Source organism: Melanotaenia boesemani, chromosome 5 (assembly GCF_017639745.1).
Source record: "Melanotaenia boesemani isolate fMelBoe1 chromosome 5, fMelBoe1.pri, whole genome shotgun sequence".
Classification (NCBI taxonomy): Eukaryota; Metazoa; Chordata; class Actinopteri; order Atheriniformes; family Melanotaeniidae; genus Melanotaenia; species Melanotaenia boesemani.
The window spans coordinates 30,431,393-30,455,045 of NC_055686.1; the positions used below are offsets into that span (position 1 = coordinate 30,431,393).

The 23,653-nt window shown below is 39.6% G+C and overlaps 1 protein-coding gene across 2 annotated transcripts in view; it reads left to right on the forward strand.

Moving 5' to 3' along the window:
• The first annotated feature begins 5,811 nt into the window (after positions 1 to 5,811).
• Positions 5,812 to 23,653, forward strand: part of eml3 (EMAP like 3) — a 45,840-nt gene continuing 27,998 nt past the window's right edge. The window contains exon 1 of one of the 2 annotated variants that reach the window (XM_041986521.1): positions 5,812 to 6,210. In XM_041986521.1, coding sequence (XP_041842455.1) covers positions 6,186 to 6,210 — 25 coding nt within the window. In that variant the 5' untranslated portion in view covers positions 5,812 to 6,185. The remainder of the gene's footprint in view (positions 6,211 to 23,653) is intronic. The other variant, XM_041986522.1, reaches the window with a different exon arrangement.

Consider the following 23,653-nt stretch of genomic DNA (forward strand, 5'->3'; position numbering starts at 1 on the left):
GTATTGATTGGACAGTTAGCGAACATGCTGTAGCAAGATCATTTAAAAAAGACAAACAATTATAAAATTATAAACTTAATCCCTTGTTCCGAATGATGACTGCTGTTGACAAGAATTATCTCCCTTACTAATGAAATAAATTAAATGAAAATAAAATCTCCTGTAGATCTCCTTTTTATTGTTTATACCGAAAATAACATGAAAAGATCAGGTAATATAAGTATCCCAAGGGACAACCAACAGTAGACACCATACCAAAATATTTACTATAAATATAAATATTTACTATAAATAAAAATATTGGTAACACTTTACAATACTGGACGCAAAATTTGCTTCGTTACTAGGTAACACCTTGGGGTCGAATCAGGAAGTAATGGGTAGTTAACCAGTACTTACTGGACCCACAAAGACCAGGGTTATTAGGGAATTACTTGTTAATTATTTGCTTCGTTACTAGCGAACGCCTTACAGGCGAATCAGGAAGTAATGGGTAGTTAACCAGTACTTACTGGACCCACAAAGACCAGGGTTATTAGGGAATTACTGGTTAATTATTTGCTTCGTTACTAGCGAACGCCTTAAAGGCGAATCAGGAAGTAATGGGTAGTTAACCAGTACTTACTGGACCCACAAAGACCAGGCTTATTAGGGAATTACTGGTTAATTATTTGCTTCGTTACTCGCGATCGCCATACTGGCGAATCAGGAAGTAATGGGTAGTTAACCAGTACTTACTGGTACCCACAAAGACCAGGCTTATTAGGGAATTACTGGTTAATTATTTGCTTCTTTACTAGCAAACACCTTACTGGCGAATCAGGAAGTAATGGGTAGTTAACCAGTACTTACTGGTACCCACAAAAACCAGGCTTATTAAGGAACAAAAGAGAAATTCTTCATGTGAATACTGGATTACTCTGACTCGTTGAGTGAACAGCTAGTCAAAAACCTGTTTCCTGGTGGTTTTAGAAGCCTTTGTAAGGATGAAAAGCAGTTTTATTTATTTATTCTTGTACTGCTGTGTCATCTTACCTTTACTTGTTCATCACTTACTAAGTAATAAGTCATTACTTAATCATTGACTGGTCATTATTTGTTATATTGTTTACTTCATATAAAAGTCAAACATCATACCAAGTACTTACCAGGGAACGCATCATTAACTAAGCAGTACCTGACCAGTAGCTACTACTTTTGTGGACATTATTGTAAAGTCAAACCTCATACCAAGTACTTACTGAGGAACGAAGCATTAACTAATCAGTACCTGAACAGTACCTACTAGTTTTGTGGACATTATTGTAAAGTCAAACCTCATACCAAGTACTTACTGAGGAACGAAGCATTAACTAATCAGTACCTGAACAGTACCTACTAATTTTGTGGACATTATTGTAAAGTCAAACATCATACCAAGTACTTACTGAGGAACGAAGCATTAACTAATCATTACCTGAACAGTACCTACTAGTTTTGTGGCATTTTTTCTATACTGAAAATAACAGTTTGATCTCTTTAGGCTTTATGCATATAGCTATCTAACATGTGCAAACCATTCAAAATTGATAACAACTGCAGAAGAGACAGTATTTATTACACAAAATGTACCTTAAAGTTAGACACACACACACATGCAAGCATTTCCCCCAATAAATGGAAACTATCGTTTCCATATATTTTAAACTTTGTACTGTTTGCATATCTCGTGAAGCATATGTCCAAGTGCACCGTTCTTGTGAGATTTGGCCACCCAATGTGTCCACTCTATTGAGGCAAGCTGTTTCTTCAAGGTGTTCTCTGTTCGATTGCCAGGCAGTCTCCAGACCTGGGATTTGTAGGTAGACCACTCACAGTCAATGTTCTTTGTAGGGGCACCTGTTTCTGCGTTTACAAATGACCGGCTGTGGTTTACTGAATAGTGAACATATCCACTATTAGCCAGTGCCGTCATATAAACCCTCCATTGATCTGAGATGATAGTGGTCCCTTGGCAATCATAACACCTTATGACTGGGATCAAGTGCCACCAGGACTGTTTTCTGACTAGCCTCAGAATGGGCCGCCTTCTCATGCCTTTAATGCCTAGCATTCCAAAGACCCATGTTCGCGTCCTCCAGATTCGTCCAAATCTTCCCCGACCATACTGTTCAAAATAAGAAAACATGGTAGTAAAAGTAAGTAAAGATCTTAAAAAAAATCTTATTGCTTAAAGTATTAAACAGCTTTATGCAATTTGTTATGAATTCTTCCAATTATAAATGTTCACGTATTCATACCTTTAATTTGAAGTAGGCATTTTATTTTGAAGACGGCTTATGCACTTCCTCTTCCTTTTCTTCACGTTCTACCTTCGACATGTTTCCAGCGGTACAGCGGTGACTGACGATGTAAGTTGTGTTTATTCTGAGACAAGATTAATGTTTAAATGTAACTTACTCTTTCTGCTAGTGTTGTCCCGCTCCTGTGTATGTTTGCACTCTTTAAAATGCCCATTTCTGCCCGTTAGCATGATCGCGATTTAGGATCGTTTAGCTAACCGTATGACTGTTAACTTCAGATTACTTTAAGCTAACATGTGCATGCTATATGTTTAAGTGTTATAGCAGCAGTATTTTATTTACCATGAAGTGTTTCTTTAGGACACTGTATTTAATTTACAAGACTTATACACACACTTTACTGATAGCTTAAGTGCCTTCAGACCGAAGCCCTGCAGTGGTCAATTAGGCAAAAAATCAGCATCAGAGGTCAGATTCCTCAACACTATTGTAACCAGATAATGTTATTTCGGATGTCATGTTTTAATGTCGTTGCAAATCAGTGTAATTTGACAACTTTTTCTTCATTTAAAAGAAAAAATGTGACCACACTTTGGTTTTGTGATCTAAAAGTGGAATGATAATATCTTGTAAAGATGTTTATAAGTGATTTTTTTATACATTGTTTTTGTACTTTTTAACTTGATATTTACACAGCCAATTAAATGATCTAATAGTATATCTAATTATGTGATATTTCTGTGTGTTTTTACAAGTAAATACAAAGAACTTTGTGAATTTGTGGACAATATTAAACTTACTTTTACTACCATGTTTTCTTATTTTGAACAGTATGGTCGGGAAGATTTGGACGAATCTGGAGGAGGTGAACATGGGTCTTTGGAATGCTAGGCATTAAAGGCATGAGAAGGCGGCCCATTCTGAGGCTAGTCAGAAAACAGTCCTGGTGGCACTTGATCCCAGTCATAAGGTGTTATGATTGCCAAGGGACCACTATCATCTCAGATCAATGGAGGGTTTATATGACGGCACTGGCTAATAGTGGATATGTTCACTATTCAGTAAACCACAGCCGGTCATTTGTAAACGCAGAAACAGGTGCCCCTACAAAGAACATTGACTGTGAGTGGTCTACCTACAAATCCCAGGTCTGGAGACTGCCTGGCAATCGAACAGAGAACACCTTGAAGAAACAGCTTGCCTCAATAGAGTGGACACATTGGGTGGCCAAATCTCACAAGAACGGTGCACTTGGACATATGCTTCACGAGATATGCAAACAGTACAAAGTTTAAAATATATGGAAACGATAGTTTCCATTTATTGGGGGAAATGCTTGCATGTGTGTGTGTGTCTAACTTTAAGGTACATTTTGTGTAATAAATACTGTCTCTTCTGCAGTTGTTATCAATTTTGAATGGTTTGCACATGTTAGATAGCTATATGCATAAAGCCTAAAGAGATCAAACTGTTATTTTCAGTATAGAAAAAATGCCACAAAACTAGTAGGTACTGTTCAGGTAATGATTAGTTAATGCTTCGTTCCTCAGTAAGTACTTGGTATGATGTTTGACTTTACAATAATGTCCACAAAATTAGTAGGTACTGTTCAGGTACTGATTAGTTATTGCTTCGTTCCTCAGTAAGTACTTGGTATGAGGTTTGACTTTACAATAATGTCCACAAAATTAGTAGGTACTGTTCAGGTACTGATTAGTTAATGCTTCGTTCCTCAGTAAGTACTTGGTATGAGGTTTGACTTTACAATAATGTCCACAAAAGTAGTAGCTACTGGTCAGGTACTGTTTAGTTAATGCTTCGTTCCTCAGTAAGTACTTGGTATGAGGTTTGACTTTACAATAATGTCCACAAAATTAGTAGGTACTGTTCAGGTACTGATTAGTTAATGCTTCGTTCCTCAGTAAGTACTTGGTATGATGTTTGACTTTACAATAATGTCCACAAAAGTAGTAGGTACTGGTCAGGTACTGTTTAGTTAATGCTTCGTTCCTCAGTAAGTACTTGGTATGATGTTTGACTTTACAATAATGTCCACAAAATTAGTAGGTACTGTTCAGGTACTGATTAGTTAATGCTTCGTTCCTCAGTAAGTACTTGGTATGATGTTTGACTTTACAATAATGTCCACAAAAGTAGTAGCTACTGGTCAGGTACTGCTTAGTTAATGATGCGTTCCCTGGTAAGTACTTGGTATGATGTTTGACTTTTATATGAAGTAAACAATATAACAGATAATGACCAGTCAATGATTAAGTAATGACTTATTACTTAGTAAGTGATGAACAAGTAAAGGTAAGATGACACAGCAGTACAAGAATAAATAAATAAAACTGCTTTTCATCCTTACAAAGGCTTCTAAAACCACCAGGAAACAGGTTTTTGACTAGCTGTTCACTCAACGAGTCAGAGTAATCCAGTATTCACATGAAGAATTTCTCTTTTGTTCCTTAATAAGCCTGGTTTTTGTGGGTACCAGTAAGTACTGGTTAACTACCCATTACTTCCTGATTCGCCAGTAAGGTGTTTGCTAGTAAAGAAGCAAATAATTAACCAGTAATTCCCTAATAAGCCTGGTCTTTGTGGGTACCAGTAAGTACTGGTTAACTACCCATTACTTCCTGATTCGCCAGTATGGCGATCGCGAGTAACGAAGCAAATAATTAACCAGTAATTCCCTAATAAGCCTGGTCTTTGTGGGTCCAGTCAGTACTGGTCAACTACCCATTACTTCCTGATTCGCCTGTAAGGCGTTCGCTAGTAACGAAGCAAATAATTAACCAGTAATTCCCTAATAACCCTGGTCTTTGTGGGTCCAGTAAGTACTGGTTAACTACCCATTACTTCCTGATTCGCCTGTAAGGCGTTCGCTAGTAACGAAGCAAATAATTAACAAGTAATTCCCTAATAAGCCTGGTCTTTGTGGTCACCAGTAAGTACTGGTTAACTACCCATTACTTCCTGATTCGCCTGTAAGGCGTTCGCTAGTAACGAAGCAAATAATTAACAAGTAATTCCCTAATAAGCCTGGTCTTTGTGGTCACCAGTAAGTACTGGTTAACTACCCATTACTTCCTGATTCGCCCTCAAGGCGTTGCCTAGTAACGAAGCAAATTTTGCGTCCAGTATTGTAAAGTGTTACCAAAATATTTAGTATAAACGATTTGTTCTATAGGTTCATTATTTTAACCACAGGATGCAACGTGTCAAATCCAAAAAGTGACAGACAGGAGCAGCTTTAAAAACGTGGCTTCAAGCGGAAATGAAACGTAATTTAATAAATAACAGAATTCAAGTTATTTTGTCTTTTGCTGCTTCCACGCAGAGCGCGTGCAATTAGAAGAGAGTTGCGTCCATCTGATCGCGTGCGCTTCACAAGAACAACGTTTGGTGGCGACAAATACCCACAAACAGACAGCCATGTTCTTACTCAGTGCTGAGAAATATAAAGTCAGAAAAAGTTTCATACAGAAGTTTTCTGGAACTTTTTACCCCACGCGGATTTAGTCGAGCCACAAAGACAAGAGAAAATAAAATGTTAGCCACTTAGCAAAGATGGCGAGAAGCTAACCGTTATCATCACTTCCTGAAGACGCTTTAGGGTTTATTTCTTCTTTCTTTTTTATTAGTTTGTTTGTTTTACAATAGTTACATTAATTCAACATTGTCATCTCATTTCAGAACATTTTTGTGCCTTATTAAACGAGTAATTATTTACATGTAATTTATTATTAAGAAGGAAAAGAAAACAGGTTTCCGGTCTTTTTACAAAACTGTGAAATTGACACAAGTCTCGTGCGTGTGCGTGTGTGGGACACTCCTCTGTCAGCATGGAGAACACACCTTAGTGCAGACTAAGACTACACACCATTTCAGTTTTGGATTATGGATTCATCAACTAACAGTTTAGGTGAGTAACTAACCCTCCCTGGCTGGTCAGTTAGTGGGTTAAAGGAAACTAACTGTGTGTTGCGATGCGCTGCAGCGTTATGGAGGGAACACTTTGCCACCGTTTTACAATAAAAAAGGAAGAAATGTTTTCTGTTTTTACATGTCTGTAAACGCATAATAACCTCCAGCCGTTGATCGGCGCTTCCTAGGCTCAGGTTCATCCTGCGGAGCTGCTGGAAACCCGCTTTCAGCTGTAATGAAGCGTCTCTGGAAGCTCCGCTGCCGCATTCTTCTCTGTTTTGATGGAAGATGATTGTTGAGAAGAAAAAAACAGGCTCATAAAATATGTTTTCGAGGAAATAAAGTTTCCTTCTGCTTGGTGCTCATCGACTTTATTCCGCTTGTGGATAATTTGCTCATGTCTGTTGTGATACTAGTTTTTATAGTGTGAACAGTGACGGAAGGCACGTTATAGAATGTGACAGCGGAGCTCGTGCGTAGGTGTGTGGAAGTTGTCTCAACTCTGGTTGCAGATTTACTTTTTTTTCCTGCAGCAAGCAAGTTCGGCGTTGCTTACAAAATGCATCATTCAGGGTCCACGTTGGCGGATCTTCTGCAGGGTTTTTAGGAGAGGAAAGAAAAAAACAAGTTTGGCAAAATACCTTAAAAAAAAAAGAAACTGGGTGCACATCAACCATGTGCAGAGCTCCTCCCGCTCTGCCCCCACAACACTGTAAAACATAAGCTGAATCAGTGTTAGACAATGCGGCTGTTGTTGGGCGTGCAGCCCCCGCTGTCCCACCTTATGTGCTGATGTTGTGTTTACTTGCCTTGTAAACTGATGGGGCAGCAAGGCATGGGGGAACAGTAAATATCACGAGTCTGCTGGGCACATCTGTGGGCAAGATTGTTCCAGAAGGAAAGTGCTGTTTGTAGCTAGTGGCAGTGAGGGTCATTTTTATGATGATATACTTTCTTTCATGTTTTTAACTAAATGTGGATTATTACTTACCCCAAAAATGTGTCATGTGGATGTGATGGTGCAGCAGTGTCACACACATGAGGATGCCTGTGTTTCGTTGTCAGCTGACTGGCTTACACCACATCATGAGTTAGAAGTGAACAGATGGCTGTTGTGGTGGCGGCTGTGCAGATATTAAATACTGAAAGTGAGACATCTTTCATGAAAAATATGAATTGATTTTGAATTTGATGGCAGCATGGTCCACGTTTATTGCTGTAACACCCCCTCCTCTGAGAGGAATGTTGTGCCATTCTGGTCTGATGCTGGATTCTAGCTGCTCCACAGTCCTGGACCTTGGTTGCTGGATTTTTGTTTTATATGGGTGAAAGGTCTGGACAGGGCCATCCTGAGCCTTTATGGGGCCCCGTGCAGAATTTGAATTGAAAGGTGGTGGGCTGGGGTGTGTGTGTGTGTGTGTGTGCAATGTGCCAATTCTTTTATTATGTAATGTTATTCCTTATTGTTATATTAAAATATGTTTTTGCCAATGCTCCAATGCTTAGTCTATCAGCTGGCAGCCTCTGTACAAATAAAACAGAAATGATATGTAACCTGCAGCTTGGCTGGTTGCTGACATCATTAAAGAGTGACATCTTAAAGGGGCAGTACAGGTATTAAAACCAGAGTATTATAGCAAACTACTGAACATAAACAAAACAAAGATTTTCCAGTTTAATCAGGATTTGGTGGAATTTCAAACAAAATCAAAGACATCACTTTGTTGCTCTGACATCATACTGGTGTCTCTTCAGACGCTGGACTTGGATTTGAAAGTAAGAGAAAACATCAGCAGACACATTTAGAGTAAACAAGTTTACCAGTTTAATGACTTTTGTTTTTGAAACTTGGAATGGAGGTACAAAAGTATGCAAAAATGTAATCTTCCACAGGAATTTAGATGAAAACTGTAGCTAACCTTACGATAGAGATCCTCAAAAGTTCTACAGAACTACACATTCACCTTACGGCAGGGCAGCAGGAACAGATTAAACCAGTGTGTTACCTACTAATGCAGCCCCATCCCATCAGAGATGCAGCTTTTCACCTGTCCACTGATAACAAGCTGGATGCTCCCTCTCCTCTTTAGTCTGCAGGACACGCCGTCCATGCTTTCCAGAAACTAGTTCACATTTTATCCAGGTTTCCACTTTGCCTCAGACCATTTTAAATCTGCGGGACTGTTACGTCCCGTTTCAGGGGTATGAGTGGGGCCCAACATAAAAGACAGTCGTGGACAGGTGTTCAAGTGAGAACACAGCATTTTATTGTGAAGGGAATAAATAAGGGGTAAAACAGGAAATCAAACCTAGCCATGTGTTGGGGTTAGAGGAACTGCTGAAAGAAATAAACAAAAGTTAAATCAGAAACCATACACAAAACCTGCTAAGTAAACTATACAAACCTTATGCAAACAAAAGTGTGCCCCTAACTCAGCGTGACAACTAAGTAACAAAAGGTGCAGCAGTCCCAATAAACTAAATGTGCACAATCACCAACAAATCGCCTAAACTTGCCCAACACGACAAACAAAAGTTTAACACAAAAGATAACAGAATGGTTAACGAAACGGCAGAACACACACCAAAAGGAAGCGCTCCTCAAACCTAAACTGTGTGCGACACCAAGGTAAGCCCAACTTAACAAGACTATAATGCCGTCTCCAAGGGAACCACGAACAGCTAGGGTTAACCAGGCTGTAAATACCAAAAAGTCCCTATCTCAAAAGGCTACCCTTCAGCACAGCAAGCACACAGAACAGCAACGCCCAAGAGGTTGTGAACGTAGCATTAGTGTTATGGCTAAGTCATGGCCATGGATTCATATTATCTATGGATGTCACCAGACTGGCTGTGGATTAAATTCCTCTGGATCTAAACATTTTGTGGACCGGCTGCAGAGTTTTTTACCTTGATCTCTGCTGCACCTACAAATCTTAGTTAAAACTCTTCAAGCAGAGAAATGAGTCTCCCTGTGGGACTGAGCTCTAAGAGACATCGGGTCAAAGCATCAGCAGAACTACCAGGACTGTCAGGACCTGAGATTTCCCAGCAGAATATTCTGTTATAATAAGATTATCAGTGATTATTACTCATCAGTCATACATGTCACATTATAAAAAGGTGATTCTGCTGCCAGAAGTCTAGTTGCATCCTGGAATCGGTCTTTAATGTTTTTGGGAATTGTGGGAAAAGCCTCTTTTGAAGGAGTCAGTTTAGGCCATTATTTGTGCAGACATAGCAGGAAGTTGCATCAGCATATGGCAGCTATTTTTTTTTCCTCTGAATGCTGTAATACTGCTGCAGGTCGTTGAAGGCAGGCTGTTGAAGGCAGGCTGTTGTAATATTATGGGATACAATCTCTTTTGTCCCTTAGAGCAGAATATTACCACCAGTAAAACTGGCTGAGTGTGTGGCTTGTTTTTATTGTTTGAAGAATTAAATGAAGAAAACATATTTATGCTCTTTGAGGTAGACGTGGAGGAAATAAAGCTACAGAGCGCCATTATTATTCTCTTTGAACTCCCCGCTTTTAGTACGGTTATAAATTAGAAAAACTTTGGTTATTAAATAAACTCTCATCATGAGATCATCATAATTCAGAGATTTATGTCCCAGCAGGGGGAATAGCTGCTTTTTTGTCTTCATATTCACTTTATTGAGCGTTAAGTCTGTAAAGTTCGTCTCATTCCCTGTCAGATTTAACGTTTTACAGCAGATCCCGTCCAACAGGGCTAGATTTGTCTGGTTTTAGGCCGTTTTAATGGATGAAATACTGAGCGTCTGATCAGGAAAATGCACAGTAGCAGACAGCAGTCACGTTGGTGACCCAGTAGCCGAGTTATTAGTGATGTAAAGGCTGAAAAATGCAGCAGTGGATCTGCTTTGGCTGTTGTCCAGCTGGAAATCCTGTCCTTCCACACATTTCCTGCTTTTATTCTTCTAATAAAACCTCCAAATGCCGTAAAATGAAAAAGAAAATTTTAAAAAGAAAAAAGAAAGATTTGGGTCCAGCCCTAGCAACACTAGATCCTGCTTTTCCATCACGGACCGGAGCGTGGTGCTTCCTGTCCTTAAGCTATTCACATTAGTCCAAATTATAATAACTGTTCATATAAACTATAAACAGGTTCCATTCACACAGAGCCCAGTTGAGGTGTATTGACGTAAGTTTTTATCATCCAGGTGCTTCATTCACATGGAAGCAGAGTTCTGGGAGCCTGAAAACACTTTGCTTCATTTCATTCATGAGACGTGTCTGAGAAACGCCACGATGCAGATGATGTGTCCTTGTTAAAAATTTAAAGTCAGGCTATATGTTGATATTTAGCTTAAGTTTGGTTTTATTAAAGGTGTTAGCTACAACTTTTTCATCAAAACAATTTTTCAAAAATAATACATCGAAAGAACGTCTAGAGGGGTGCAGAGTAAAAGTATTCATTTGAAAGAAAAAATATGGTATAGGATATAAATAATTGTTTTATAAATTTTGACGGGTCCAAAATATATAAATATTTACATTTGGTTGCCAACATCTGCACTAAAGGATTCTAAGCCAATAGCATTAGTAGGTTGAAGACGTGAGGCGGAGCTCCAGAGTTGCCAGACCAATAGCGATGTCCATTATATTTGTCAAATTAAAGTGCACCAAAAACGAAGCAGGTGAAGATAAACAACATGCATGACATAGGTGAAGAATTTGAGCTTTGGTCATACTGAAGGATGAAAAGGGGCTTAAAAGTCATGCGTGGGTGCCACTTTCCTTCTCAACAGGTAAGTAATATGTTTTGCTAATGCTAATGCTAATTAACGGTCAGCCTTACTGTAACATTTTTAATGCTCATTAACAGTCAGCCGGTACTGTAAACTGGCACAGGCGTGTTGTAGCGGGTTAGTCCATGTTCGTTCGCTGCTGCAATATGGTTAGCTTTAGCTCATCCATACAGATTTTTGGCAAACCTGGCAACTAGTAGAATCTAAGGTTGGAGCAAGAGCGAATGAGAATGAGTACGACACCTACTGGTGGGGAGGAGGTAAAGTTGTAGCTATCGCCTTTAAAGGAAATGAGTCGGACAGAATGCATCATTCAAACAGCTAAGTTCAAAACTAACAACCAAGCCAGAAATCTGGGACCAGTCCTGGACTCAGACCTGGATTTTAGCAGGTATATTAAGACAGTTAGTTATCATCAGCTGTTATCACTCAACGACCATATCGAGGATGAAAGGACTGATGGCTCCGTGTAACCGAGACAGCTTGAACACCGGTTACACAAAATCTGTTCCAGGTGTTAATATATATATAAAAATCACTTTAGGTTATAGCCCCTCCTTCCTGGTTCTTCTTCTTGGGACCCCATATAAATTCCTTAAGCTCCCAAACCCCTCCCCTTTTGTTTCTGTTGAAGGAGAGGTGGATGCCGTCATCATTTACTCACTTCGTTATCCCAAACCATCTTTTTGTTTCTTTTACTTTTAGTGTTTCTATCTGATGATGTCGTAGTGTACTGATGGTCGCGGAGACAAATTCGGAGGTTCGTGGTCCCTAGCTTAAATTTAGTTCTGGTTTAGTTGTATAGAAACTGGAGTAAGACTCACACACTTTTCTTTCTCTTTGTTTGGAGAGTAACACGGCAGTTTGTCCATACTTTTATCTTCAGCAGACTGGACTGTCTTTTTTTTAAAGTTTTAAGAAAATCTGTGGGCATTGGACGATGTTTATAGCTGTGAGAGACTAAGATGAATATTTCTTTTTATATTCTTTTATATTTTATATTCTTATCTTCATAATTTATTGATTAATTTATTGGTTGGTTGATGTTGGGAAGTAGTACAGAAACTATGAAAGCAGGCTGATGGTTGCCTGGAAAACCAAAAGAAAAGAAGTTAAAGAGGATAATGACTCTGCAGAGTTGCGTTATAGTTTATATTAAACAGTAATAATTAGATTTTCCATGATTGTGAACATGAGGACAGATGGAGTGTGGAAGCGAGGAATCAGCCTCTATAAAATGATAAGAGTACAGCTCCGTAATGAGCCTTTCTGTCTGCAGAGGAGGAAGAGAAAGTATTCTCACAGATGCTGCTGCTCTGTTTCTCTTCTCAGCCTGAAACTCGTGTGCAGGGCGAACAGGATGTTAGGAGGTGGCAAATGAAAGAAGAGCGCTAAAAGCTCCAGCGCCTAGTTGAGGTCTTTATGCACCACCAGTGAGTGGTAGGGAGAAAATGAGTGGGTAGGTACATCTTAGAATATGCTCAATGAGCTTTTTAAAGTCTAATGCAGATGCTTGAGTACATTCTGCATGCTTTCATTTCTGGGAATTGAAGAAATCAAAGGAATAAAGTCACATGTGAAGCAGAGTACAAGATGCATGACAGATAAAAAGTAAAACAAGCTAAGCCAATCACACCATCTGCTTCTGGATGCCTGACTATAATGGAGCTGCATCAAAAAGGGTGCTTTGTGAACTTATTCATCAACAAATTGGACCAGAAAGACTGAATGACTGCACAGAGACTTAGCACAAGACTTCAGTCAGCTCAACAGAACCGAACATTTGCTTCCTTCACTTTTTTCTGTTTGAGGATCTTTTGGCTTTACATCTGCATACCTCATAGCTATGTCAGGTTTCACACGTTCTGATATTCACCAGCAAAATATGTCTGGCAAATTGATTTGATTCATTTTCCTTCACAAGCTGAATCATAATTTAATATTAACCTGATGGTTCACTACTGCCAGGCTGGATCGGCCAACCAGGAAGTCTCAAAGTGCAACGAACATGACCTCAGGCTGGATAATAGTTCATTAAATGGACTCTTTCTGAGGTCTGAGCTGCACATGTGCATTAAATTTGTCATTTCCCATGCAAATACAAGCTAAATTAAAAGAAACTGTTTTATAGCTTGAACTATATTAGATCAGAAACATAAAAATATTTGAATAAGACCGACTGGTAGGAGAGAAGCTCTGATTTAGATAACGTCGACTAAAAATAAACGTTACTTGTGTTAGCCTTGTGGCTAACTGAAATGGAGAACTGGCCCAGATGAAAGGCCCCGAGGAGACCCAGCTGGGGGCCAACGTTATTATTAGTTGCTCTTCAGTTTCTTTTCTCCTCTTGGCCGCAATTCTTTCATTTTGTGAAGGATTATAGCATAAGCCCAACAACACAGAATAATAAACGTCTTGTTCAGCTCTGAAGTACCTCGATGCTCTTGGTTGGTCATTGGTTAGGCAAATCTCTGGTGTGAGAGCAATCTGGAAGCAACATCTTCAAGCCGAAATAAGAGTCTCTTTTCATGCATGTGTGATTTTCATTCAAACATCATTTCCTGTCAGTTATTTTTATTTCACACTGCTGTATATTTAGTAGAAGCATAAGAAGCTCTCTACAGTTGAAACTAGCGAACAAATATGTCAAAGTTCTTGATTCAGTCTGCAGTTTATTATTTTTTTCCCAATAAACGTGGATCTGTTGATGCAGCAGCTCTGATGGAGTTCTCACACCGACCAGAATGTTGCTGCATGTTGTTGTGGATAAACGTGGATCATGTTACTGCTTTTCCTGCCAAACTGCTATGACTCACCCCGTCTGAGCTTAGAAATGTGAAAAATGAAAGCAAAGAAAAGAAACCAGACTCAGCGTAGTGGGAAAACTTGTGTGTGAGGAGATTCAGTTACACTTCAGTATGAAACAGGAAGTGATATGCTGACTGTAAATCTAGGCTTGTGTTGTGGTTAGACCTTTACAACAATAACCAAATATACCAGCATGTCCTCAGCAAGTCTGTCCAAACAGAGCGACCAGCAGCAGGTTTGTGTTTGAAAAAGAATTGATTAGATGCACAAACACCCGCCGTCCACTTACCAGCTCCAGCTGTTCAGCTGCTGTTAACACAGCTAATCAGACAATCACATGGCAGCGTCTCAGCACTTTATTTTAGTTTATTTCATCCATTCATGAGACAAAAAAACAGAAACAAACAAAAGAAAATCCAAATACAAGAATGAAAAGTAGCAGAGAGAAGAAAATTCTTCGTTGAACTGACCCTGTTTTACACAAGTTATCTAAACACATCACAGTTCATGAGCTGTATGGGTATAAGGCTCCTCTTGATAATCTTATTTATTTATTTATTTATAATTATGGAATTTATGTAATATTGCTGGAGTAGAAAAACTGCAGACAAAGATCCAGTAGAAAGAAGCAACAAGCTTCAATCCAACCTAACACCAGACAACCAGCTGCTACATCTGTACAGAAACACAACAGAGAATTTCCTACAGCTTTTACATGTAAACTAAGCAGACAATCATCAGGAGTTCCTAAAAAATAACCAAGACAGAAACCACAACTTGTAACACAACAATCACCAAATCCAACACCCATACAATATTTTCCCCCAGACAGAGGAAAATTTGTTTAGTCTGCAAACAAAATACATTTAAACAATTTAGAAACATTAACGTTATTAACATACAAAACAAAAAGGTTTTGGCCTGAGGACTGAATCCTGAGGTGCACCACAGATCATGCCATTTAATTCTGAGTTCATTTTATTATTTTGAACATATTGTTTCTGTTTTTCAAGTAACTTCTTATCAGCTGACATGATTTAGTCATGAAAACATGAAGAGGACTTGAAGTTCAAACTTAGCATCAGAATGAGGAAGAAAGGAGATTTAAGGAACTTTGAACATGGCATGGTTGTTGGTCTGAGTATTTACTGGGATTTTCACCCACAACCATCTCTAGAAGAGAAAATATCCAGCGAGCAGCAGTTGTTTGGACCAGGATGCAGCAGAAGACCACACCGGGTGCCTCCTGTCAGCTAAGAACAGGAAACTGAGGCTACAATTCACACAGGCTCACCAACACTGGACAATAGAAGATGGAGAAATGTTGCTGGTCTGATGAGTCTCCATTTCAGCTCCACATTCAGATGCTAGGCTCAGAATCTGGTGGAAACATCATGAAAACATGGATCCATCCATCTTATTGGCCCACTTTGGGCTCCTTAGTACCAACGTAGCCTACCTGAGTATTGTTGCTGACCATGTCCATCCCTTTCTGACCACAGTGGAGCATCTTCTGATGCTACTTCCAGCAGGATAATGCACCATGTCACAAAGCTCAAAGAGCAAACAGCTTCGAGTAGGTAGGAAAGGAAGAGAGAGTCTAACAGCAGCCCCAGTCTCCACAAATAAACAAGCTGTGAGCCAGTTTTTGAGTATAATTGCAACTTAAGCAACAGAAAATCATACACACACTCAAAATAGTCTGAAGCAGCGTTTTGTATAGTCTGCTACACACAGTGAAAGGACTCAGTCAATGCAACTGAACTTTTTGTCCTGCAGGAAAAGCAGAAAAGATGGGACATTATAGATGGTGAGCAGACCCTGACAGATTTCTTTTTAGTACTCCAGACCTACCATTTCCAATTCTGTGAGCAGCAAAACCAGACAATAAAGCTTACCATTCATCTCACGCATAAAGACCAAACTACTAACTATCCCTCTGCCAATAACAGTACATGTGTCTTTTTACTGCAGCAGTGGGTGTGGTAGCTCCAGAAATACTCTGAGAAAAGGCTCCTTTCCCCAGAGGACACTGAACAGAAGCCAGATATACAGTACGATCATCTAGAGAGTGATCTGAACTATCGGGGCCGGTTCCTGAAACTCTTTACATCATGTGGTTATTATTGTGAGTTTGCTACTGCAGAAAACAGACTAGTTGGGGAACTTAGAAACAGTGGCAGGTTAAAAATAACAATAATACCAGGGCCAAGAAATTAAAGCAAAAATACAATTTCACCCTTTCTGGCTGGGATATACTTGCTGTGAACTCAAGCGTACACGTCAACGTTCTGCTCTGTTTGTGTACACTTGCTGCAAATAATGGAAGCTGGCCGTGACCAAAGCGCTCATTACTGGAGGTCACCACTAGGGGGAGCACACAACACTTGGACTCTGAAATAGTGAAAAGGTCAGTTTACCAGTTATATGGTATTTCTGGGTCATCAAACCCCAAAACGCTTCCAATCTGTTGCCAACTGTTAAGGCACGAGTGTTTGTCACTGTGCAACAGGGGTAGTTAAAATAAAGGTCCAAGACACGGTCTTCAAAACTATCCGCCATTGTGTTTACCTCAGACCTGTTGTGTTCACGCTCTTATTCGATTTGCACCTCTAGCGTTCAAGTAGTGCGGTTAATTGATAAAACTGATAAATCAAATTTTCAGTTTCTGACTACTTTTCTAAAAAATCTGGATTTTTGTCCTATGCACCACAAATGCTGTCCTTGGGCTTCCATAGATATCAGCAGACTCAGCCCTCCCTTCGTTCAACAACAACATTTGTCTGAAAGCACTAACAGATATACAGTATAGTTAGCCGTTTAGCTGTGCAAATAACTGCAGAGACTACTGCTGCTCTCTTTGAGATGCAGAAGACAACTTCAGCCCACAAACCCCCATTAAGAGACGACCGACATCAGGGGAATTATTCCCGCAGTGAATCCCACATGATAAGGATTAGATGGAAACAGATCACAGATGCAGTTGTGTTGCATATCTCTGCAAGACATGATGACATTTACTTTCTTTGCTGTCATTCATTCATATATACAGTATATACTGTATTAGGGCTGTACAATAATAAAAAAATTTAATAAGATAATTCACAGCTTACAAATTAATTAATCATGATTTATCACCATTTGCGACAATGCATAGACATGGGTAGACATCAGATGTCCAAGGGACAGAATATATATATTTATTATATATATATATATAAATGTGTGTGTGTGTGTGTGTGTGTGTGTGTGTGTGTGTGTGTGTGTGTGTGTGTGTGTGTGTGTGTGTGTAAAATCAAGTAAAATCAGGAATCCGGTTTGAAAACATCAGAGAGGCTATATCACCCAGCCCTATGTTCAAGTAAATATTGCACACGTGAGACGTTACCTCATGTCAACGTATTGATAAGTTCCCGGATGCATCGCTAACAGTTTCTATATCCAAGCCCTTAAAGACTCTGGGGAGAAATTTCTATTAATCTTTGACATAATAGCTCAGATATTACCCTTGTTTTTGTGTAGCCAACCGGCTCTGCCATGAGTTTACTTATTCACATACTTGCTTTTGTCCTACCATTGTTACCAGAAGATTCCACTGGGTGCGTATTAAAGAACTCAGACCAGTAGAGATGCTGAATTTATAGGATATCAAAAAAAAGGTAACCATGGTGACAATAGAGGAGGTTAGTGTTTGGTTCATTTTGTGAAAATGGTAATAAAAAAACTTTGTCTGGTCTAAGTGCCACCTACACTGCCCCCTACTGGTTGGTCACATATTAATTTTTTTATTGATTGTAACCTGCGTGGGCCAGAGGTAGGTTTAGAGGGTTTGATTATTCTTCGAGCTGATTACATTTATCGTTAGTTCCTACATTTATTAGCAAAGATAAAGCTTTAATGACTGAAAAGAACTTACATAAGCAGCAATAAACCGGTGGACGTGGCTCTTTCTTTTAACTGCATATATGTTTTCATCCCTATAAAGTTTCTAAAGGTGTTAGGACCTCACGTGTGTCTTGAAGGTCCACTTTTATTGACAGTTTGGTATTTATAAGTGAGCAGCAGATGGACCCCAGCTGGTTCAGGAAGGGTTTATTCTCCTCCTGAAGCCAAATTCAGTACTTATTGCCTTTGGAGGAAAATTCTACTTCCTGTTTGTTGTGGTTTCCTGCTTTGAGTTGACTATATATACACACTGTAATCTGGTCAACATACCTTCATATTTTACCACTAGACAGCTATCCTTCATTTCCACAAGAAGAGCCAGAACAGAGTGGTCATTTTAAAAGTCAGTAAAGATGCAGCTAAACTTAACAGTAAAGGAAGGTTTAAAAATCTTTCTTGCTGTTATTTTGTCTCGTTTAGCACTCTCTTCTCAGAACCTGGCATGTCTACGGTGCTCCTACAGGCTCAAAAAAGAAATAAGGACTAAAATTTCAAGGCACTGGACTATTTTATCCACAGGATAAAATAAAATAAAATAAAATAAATAATAAATAAACAAATGAAAAATATATAGAAAAGAAATAAATATTTTATCTAAATAAAATAGATGAAAAGGAAACAAAAAACAAAGAAAAGTTTGAACAAAAAGAAAATAAATTTTAAAAAATATTTTATTTAATAAAATAATTAAACATTAAAACCATTAAAACAAAATATTTAAAGATAATAAATATTTTATACTCATAATCAAACAGTTATTACAGTGGTGGCAGCGTTTGTGTGTTTTCAGCGTGGTGGCGGGGTTTGTGTGTTTTCAGCGTGGTGGCGGGGTTTGTGTGTTTTCAGCGTGGTGGCAGCGTTTGTGTGTTTTCAGCGTGGTGGCAGCGTTTGTGTGTTTTCAGCGTGGTGGCGGGGTTTGTGTGTTTTCAGCGTGGTGGCAGCGTTTGTGTGTTTTCAGCGTGGTGGATGAGTGTGTGTGTTTTCTGCTTGGTGGCAGCGTTTGTGTGTTTTCAGCATGGTGGCGGGGTGTGTGTGTTTTCTGCTTGGTGGCAGCGTTTGTGTGTTTTCTGTGTGGTGGCAGCGTTTGTGTGTTTTCTGCGTGGTGGCAGGGTTTGTGTGTTTTCTGCTTGGTGGCAGCGTTTGTGTGTTTTCTGCATGGTGGCAGCGTTTGTGTGTTTTCTGCTTGGTGGCAGCGTTTGTGCGTTTTCTGCGTGGTGGCAGCGTTTGTGTGTTTTCTGCTTGGTGGCAGCGTTTGTGTGTTTTCTGCGTGGTGGCAGGGTTTGTGTGTTTTCAGCGTGGTGGCGGGGTTTGTGTATTTTCAGCGTGGTGGCGGGGTTTGTGTGTTTTCAGCGTGGTGGCGGGGTTTGTGTGTTTTCAGCGTGGTGGCGGGGTTTGTGTGTTTTCAGCGTGGTGGCAGCGTTTGTGTATTTTCTGCTTGGTGGCAGCGTTTGTGTGTTTTCAGCGTGGTGGCGGGGTGTGTGTGTTTTCTGCTTGGTGGCAGCGTTTGTGTGTTTTCTGCTTGGTGGCAGCGTTTGTGTGTTTTCTGTGTGGTGGCAGCGTTTGTGTGTTTTCTGCTTGGTGGCAGCGTTTGTGTGTTTTCTGCGTGGTGGCGGGGTGTGTGTGTTTTCTGCTTGGTGGCAGCGTTTGTTTGTTATCTGCCCGTGGCCTCATACGACACATTGTGGCCTCTCTTCGTTAGCACCAGCACTTGGTCAAGATCAGGGCAAGATATGTCTCTTTTTGATTTGTTTTCCCGTTGGTACTTTTACAAAATTTTCCATGTTTTGCCAGTGGTGCAGTATGTGGTATGAGTATTAGTATGTTTTTTTATACATTAAACTTTTTTAAAACCCTACTATAACATTGAAATTCCTCTATTTTTCATTTTATTTCATTTTAATGCATTAAAAAAATTAATGCATCAATTTCTTAGATTAATTTCTTTGCATCTCTTTAATTTGAACAGCCCTTATAAAAATCCCAAATTTGGGAAAGGCTGTGGTAGCGTAAAGCTACCGGTTGCTGCAGGGCAGCTTCAGGAATGTATGTAATGCCATCAAAACAAGTCAGAAGCAGGAAAATAGGAAATTCAAAAACATCAACATCCCATGAGACAAAGATGATGCTGACACAAATCCTGTGGCGTAATTTATCCATCCATCACTGTCTAAACGTTGGAGTTAGATGGAGTTCTTGTGGGTTTTGGAGTTATTCTTGTTTATTTGTTTATGACTGTTGGTCTTTGATGGCATCCACTGACTAATGAAAAATCTGTTTGTCTCAGAAGAACATGGCAGGAGATCTGCAGAGGAATGAGCTCTCTCCATGTGTTTCTGCTTTTCTCCGCCTTTTCCGTCCACGTTTCAGTATCTGCCTCACAAAAAGACTGGAATGTTTTAATTGTTTATCATCAGGCTGCTGTTTTGTGAGCAGGGTTTAAGTCTGGCTATAAAAGCTGAGGACCAGTTTCTGTTTAGGCCTGGATAGGAAGGAGGTTCCACACATCAGACCTGCATCTGTCCCAGTGATGCACTAGTTCCAGTTTGAGTTCCAGTTTTCTTTTTTATAACTGTGACTGTCAGGGTGCAGATGTTACAAATTTATTTTGGTTTGAGTGCCCAGAGTGAGAGGAAGAGATGCTCACTACTGAGATTCAAATGAAAATCAATGACCGTAGACCTCCCAGATGTCTGCTGTAAAAGTGATTCTGGACTAGTTTTCTAATGGTTGTGTGTTAGCTTGAAATGATAAAGCCAAAGTGTCTCCAGACAACAGATACGTCATCATGTTCAACTTCAACATCTGCTACACCTTCACTGAACTTTCTCCATCCATTTTCACCATTCAACATCTCCAGTGACACAGCTCATCTGCTACAGGTTTAGTTGTGCAGCAGTGAAAAAGGTCCCTCTTCAAACAGCGTAGGGAACATTGTGCAGCAGGAAACAACACCCCCAACATTACTGGAGAAGTTTTGATGGGTACCAATGCAGCTACTGTCCACTGAGATGTACAAATAACTACATAAAGCACACAATATGGGATGTGAGGGAGGGGCTACAGACAGGTATACTCTGACATGTACAGGCGCCTATATGAAATTTTAAAAATGCATGGTTTATTAAATGCAAATGTTAAAAACACCCCTCTCTGAGTCGAGAAGGACAAAAAGAGGAAAAAATATAAAGTAGTGAATGAGCCAGGAGGGAGGGTATCTCTGTGTTCTGAGGCAATTTGAAAGAAAACTGTGAGGACTATTGCAATGATGGTCGCATTGAATGGAAGTCAGGAAAAATATCTACGTTTTGATGTATAATTTGTGTATCTAAAGGAAGAACTGTGGGTGTGAGAAGTTTGAGAAATTTTCAGAATAATTTTGAGAGCCAGATTTAATGTGTGATCTTTATGTGGAGATTTCAGTTTTTTAAAAACGTTAAGCTAGGTACACGCATAAAGATTGTTTTTTGTCCTAATTTTGACCCTTCCCGACCAAGGATGGCAAACACCCGATTATCTTAAGTCTTATAAGAATTTACCTATGAAATTATCATTTGATCTGAGGTGCGTTAAGACCGAATTCATCACAACAAACGGCTCTGAAAGGGGTCACGGCCAACAATCGGAAGTATTGAACATGTTCACTATTTACGACCAAAAATCTTCACGTGTGGGGAAAGCCTCATGACCACCATAGTTCCCTCGTCCTGTATGTCCTCTGCCATGCTGGGTGTTGTGTTTCCGGTTGTTGCCATGTTTCTCTTCGTTTTTCTTTAATCACGACAGATTTCTGGCTCAGAGGACTAGATTGTAGATCGGTTGCGGGACAGCATTGGTATGTGTGTGTTGTTCTGTGCTGGGATTATCGGAGCCACCACACACAGTACCATCAACACTGCTAAATGCCTGATTTTTTTTATCTTCATGTGTGAGGTCTCTAAAAGATAAAAATGTCCTTTCACACAGTAAAAGTTTTATCTTTGCTGACCTGTTTAAATTTTAAATGAAGTTTCTACATGCAAGTATACTTGAGTTATAGGGCTCCAAAGTGGGCCTGGTTTTTCATTCAAATCTGCAAAACTCCATTCATTTCTATTGGAGAAATGTAGCTTTTTTTTCATATGAAAACTGAAAGACTTTTGTAGCAAAGCACACTCCTCCAGATATAACTATTGTGGGGAGCGATATAAGCTGTGAAATGAGTCAGAAACCTGCAGAATGTAAGCAGAATATATGCAGATGGACTGTAATATGTGCCTTAATGTTTACAGCTGTGGCCCCCATAATGAAGCTGGACTGGAATCCTTCTACATTCTCCCTATGAATCTGTCAGCAGACTGATAAAAGCTGGGTTTTTGTGAATCTGAGTCCTCAAACCCACATCGTGTTTGTCCATAAAAGTTCCTGGATTCCTCCCAGTAGTGTGATCCATGCATGAAGTGTTACTTAACCAACTGAATTGTCGACAACCAGCCTGAGGCCTCATACAAGTGTTGACATGCCAGGATTATGATTCACTATGATTCACCTCTAACAGCTCCTGTTTTTTTTTTTTTTTTTGAAAGCATTTAACTGGAAGAAGTATTTCATCATCGATGCTATTTCAAAACACCTGGAGCTGTTCAAGCCTGGAGGAGTAAATATGCCCTCAGAACAAAGGTTTACATGGAATTCCTGATAATTCTTCACAGTAATAATAGCAACACAGCAGAGTGCATCAGACCAGAATTATCAAGCAGCCTTACGGTGGATCTACCATATCTGCCTTGATATGGTGGTGGTGGTGATGGGGGGGCAGCCAGCCAGTCTTTTAATTGGTGCTCCCAATGATTGATTGTGAACTTTGTTTTCTTTGAGATGTTACAGGTGATTTAGTTTCCTTACAGGTATAGCAGCTAGTTTTTCCTGTTTAGACTAAATAGCTCATGTTTTTACTTTCTGCTGTATGATTGTCTTGTTTTTCTTCTCTTCACTCCCCTCCTTCCCTGTTTCTGGATTAATATGAACATTTAGTAATAGAATAATTTAAAAAGAAAGAATAATGCTTCAGTTATTAAGAGGAGTCTTATATCCATAAAGCTCCTTTTGGAAAGAACAGCCAGACCATCATTCTGCTGGACAGGGCAAGTAAAACAAAACAAAAGAAAAATAATGGTACAGGCCTGGTCAAAATATCTTTATCAGTCTTTAATTTGATATTTAGTTGTACCACCTGTTGAGGCAATCACTGCAATCAAACTATTTCTGTATCGCCCAACAAGTCTTCCGCACCTGTCAACAGGTATGTTGGCTGACTCCTTGTTAGCAAACTGCTCCAGTTTTCTCAGATTTGAAAGGGGCCTTCTCCAGTTGACATGTTTCAGCTTCTTCCACAGATGTCTAACAGTATTTACAGCAGGACTCATAGAAGCCACTTCAGAATAGTCCAGTGGTTTGCCCTTAGCCATTCTTAGGTGTTTTCAGCTGTGTTTTGGGTTGTTATCCTGTTGGAAAACCCAAGCTTTCTGACACCAGGCAGCTCCTTTTGTTCTAGAATGACTTGATAGTCTTGAGATTTAATTGTACTCTGCACAAATTCAAGATGCAGCAAAATAGCCCCAGAACATATCTGAGCCTCCTCCACGTCCCACAGCAGGAACCTGAACACGACCCAGCTTCTTTTGTGTTCTACAGTAGGAACAGGGACATAAACAAGTCTTGTAAATGGTGTTAAAGCCTCTAACTTTAATATGTTCGTCTATGAGTTTCTTTCTAATCTCCTAAAACAACTCTGTTCTTGGCGTTCTGTGATCCGTGTTCAGCGTGGTACGCACCACGTCACCCAACAGCTTCGTGACTTCTTGTCACTCTTTCAACTGGCAGACTGATTGATTACAAGATAAAGATGCCTGTGGAGCTAATGAGAAGACACAGCTTAG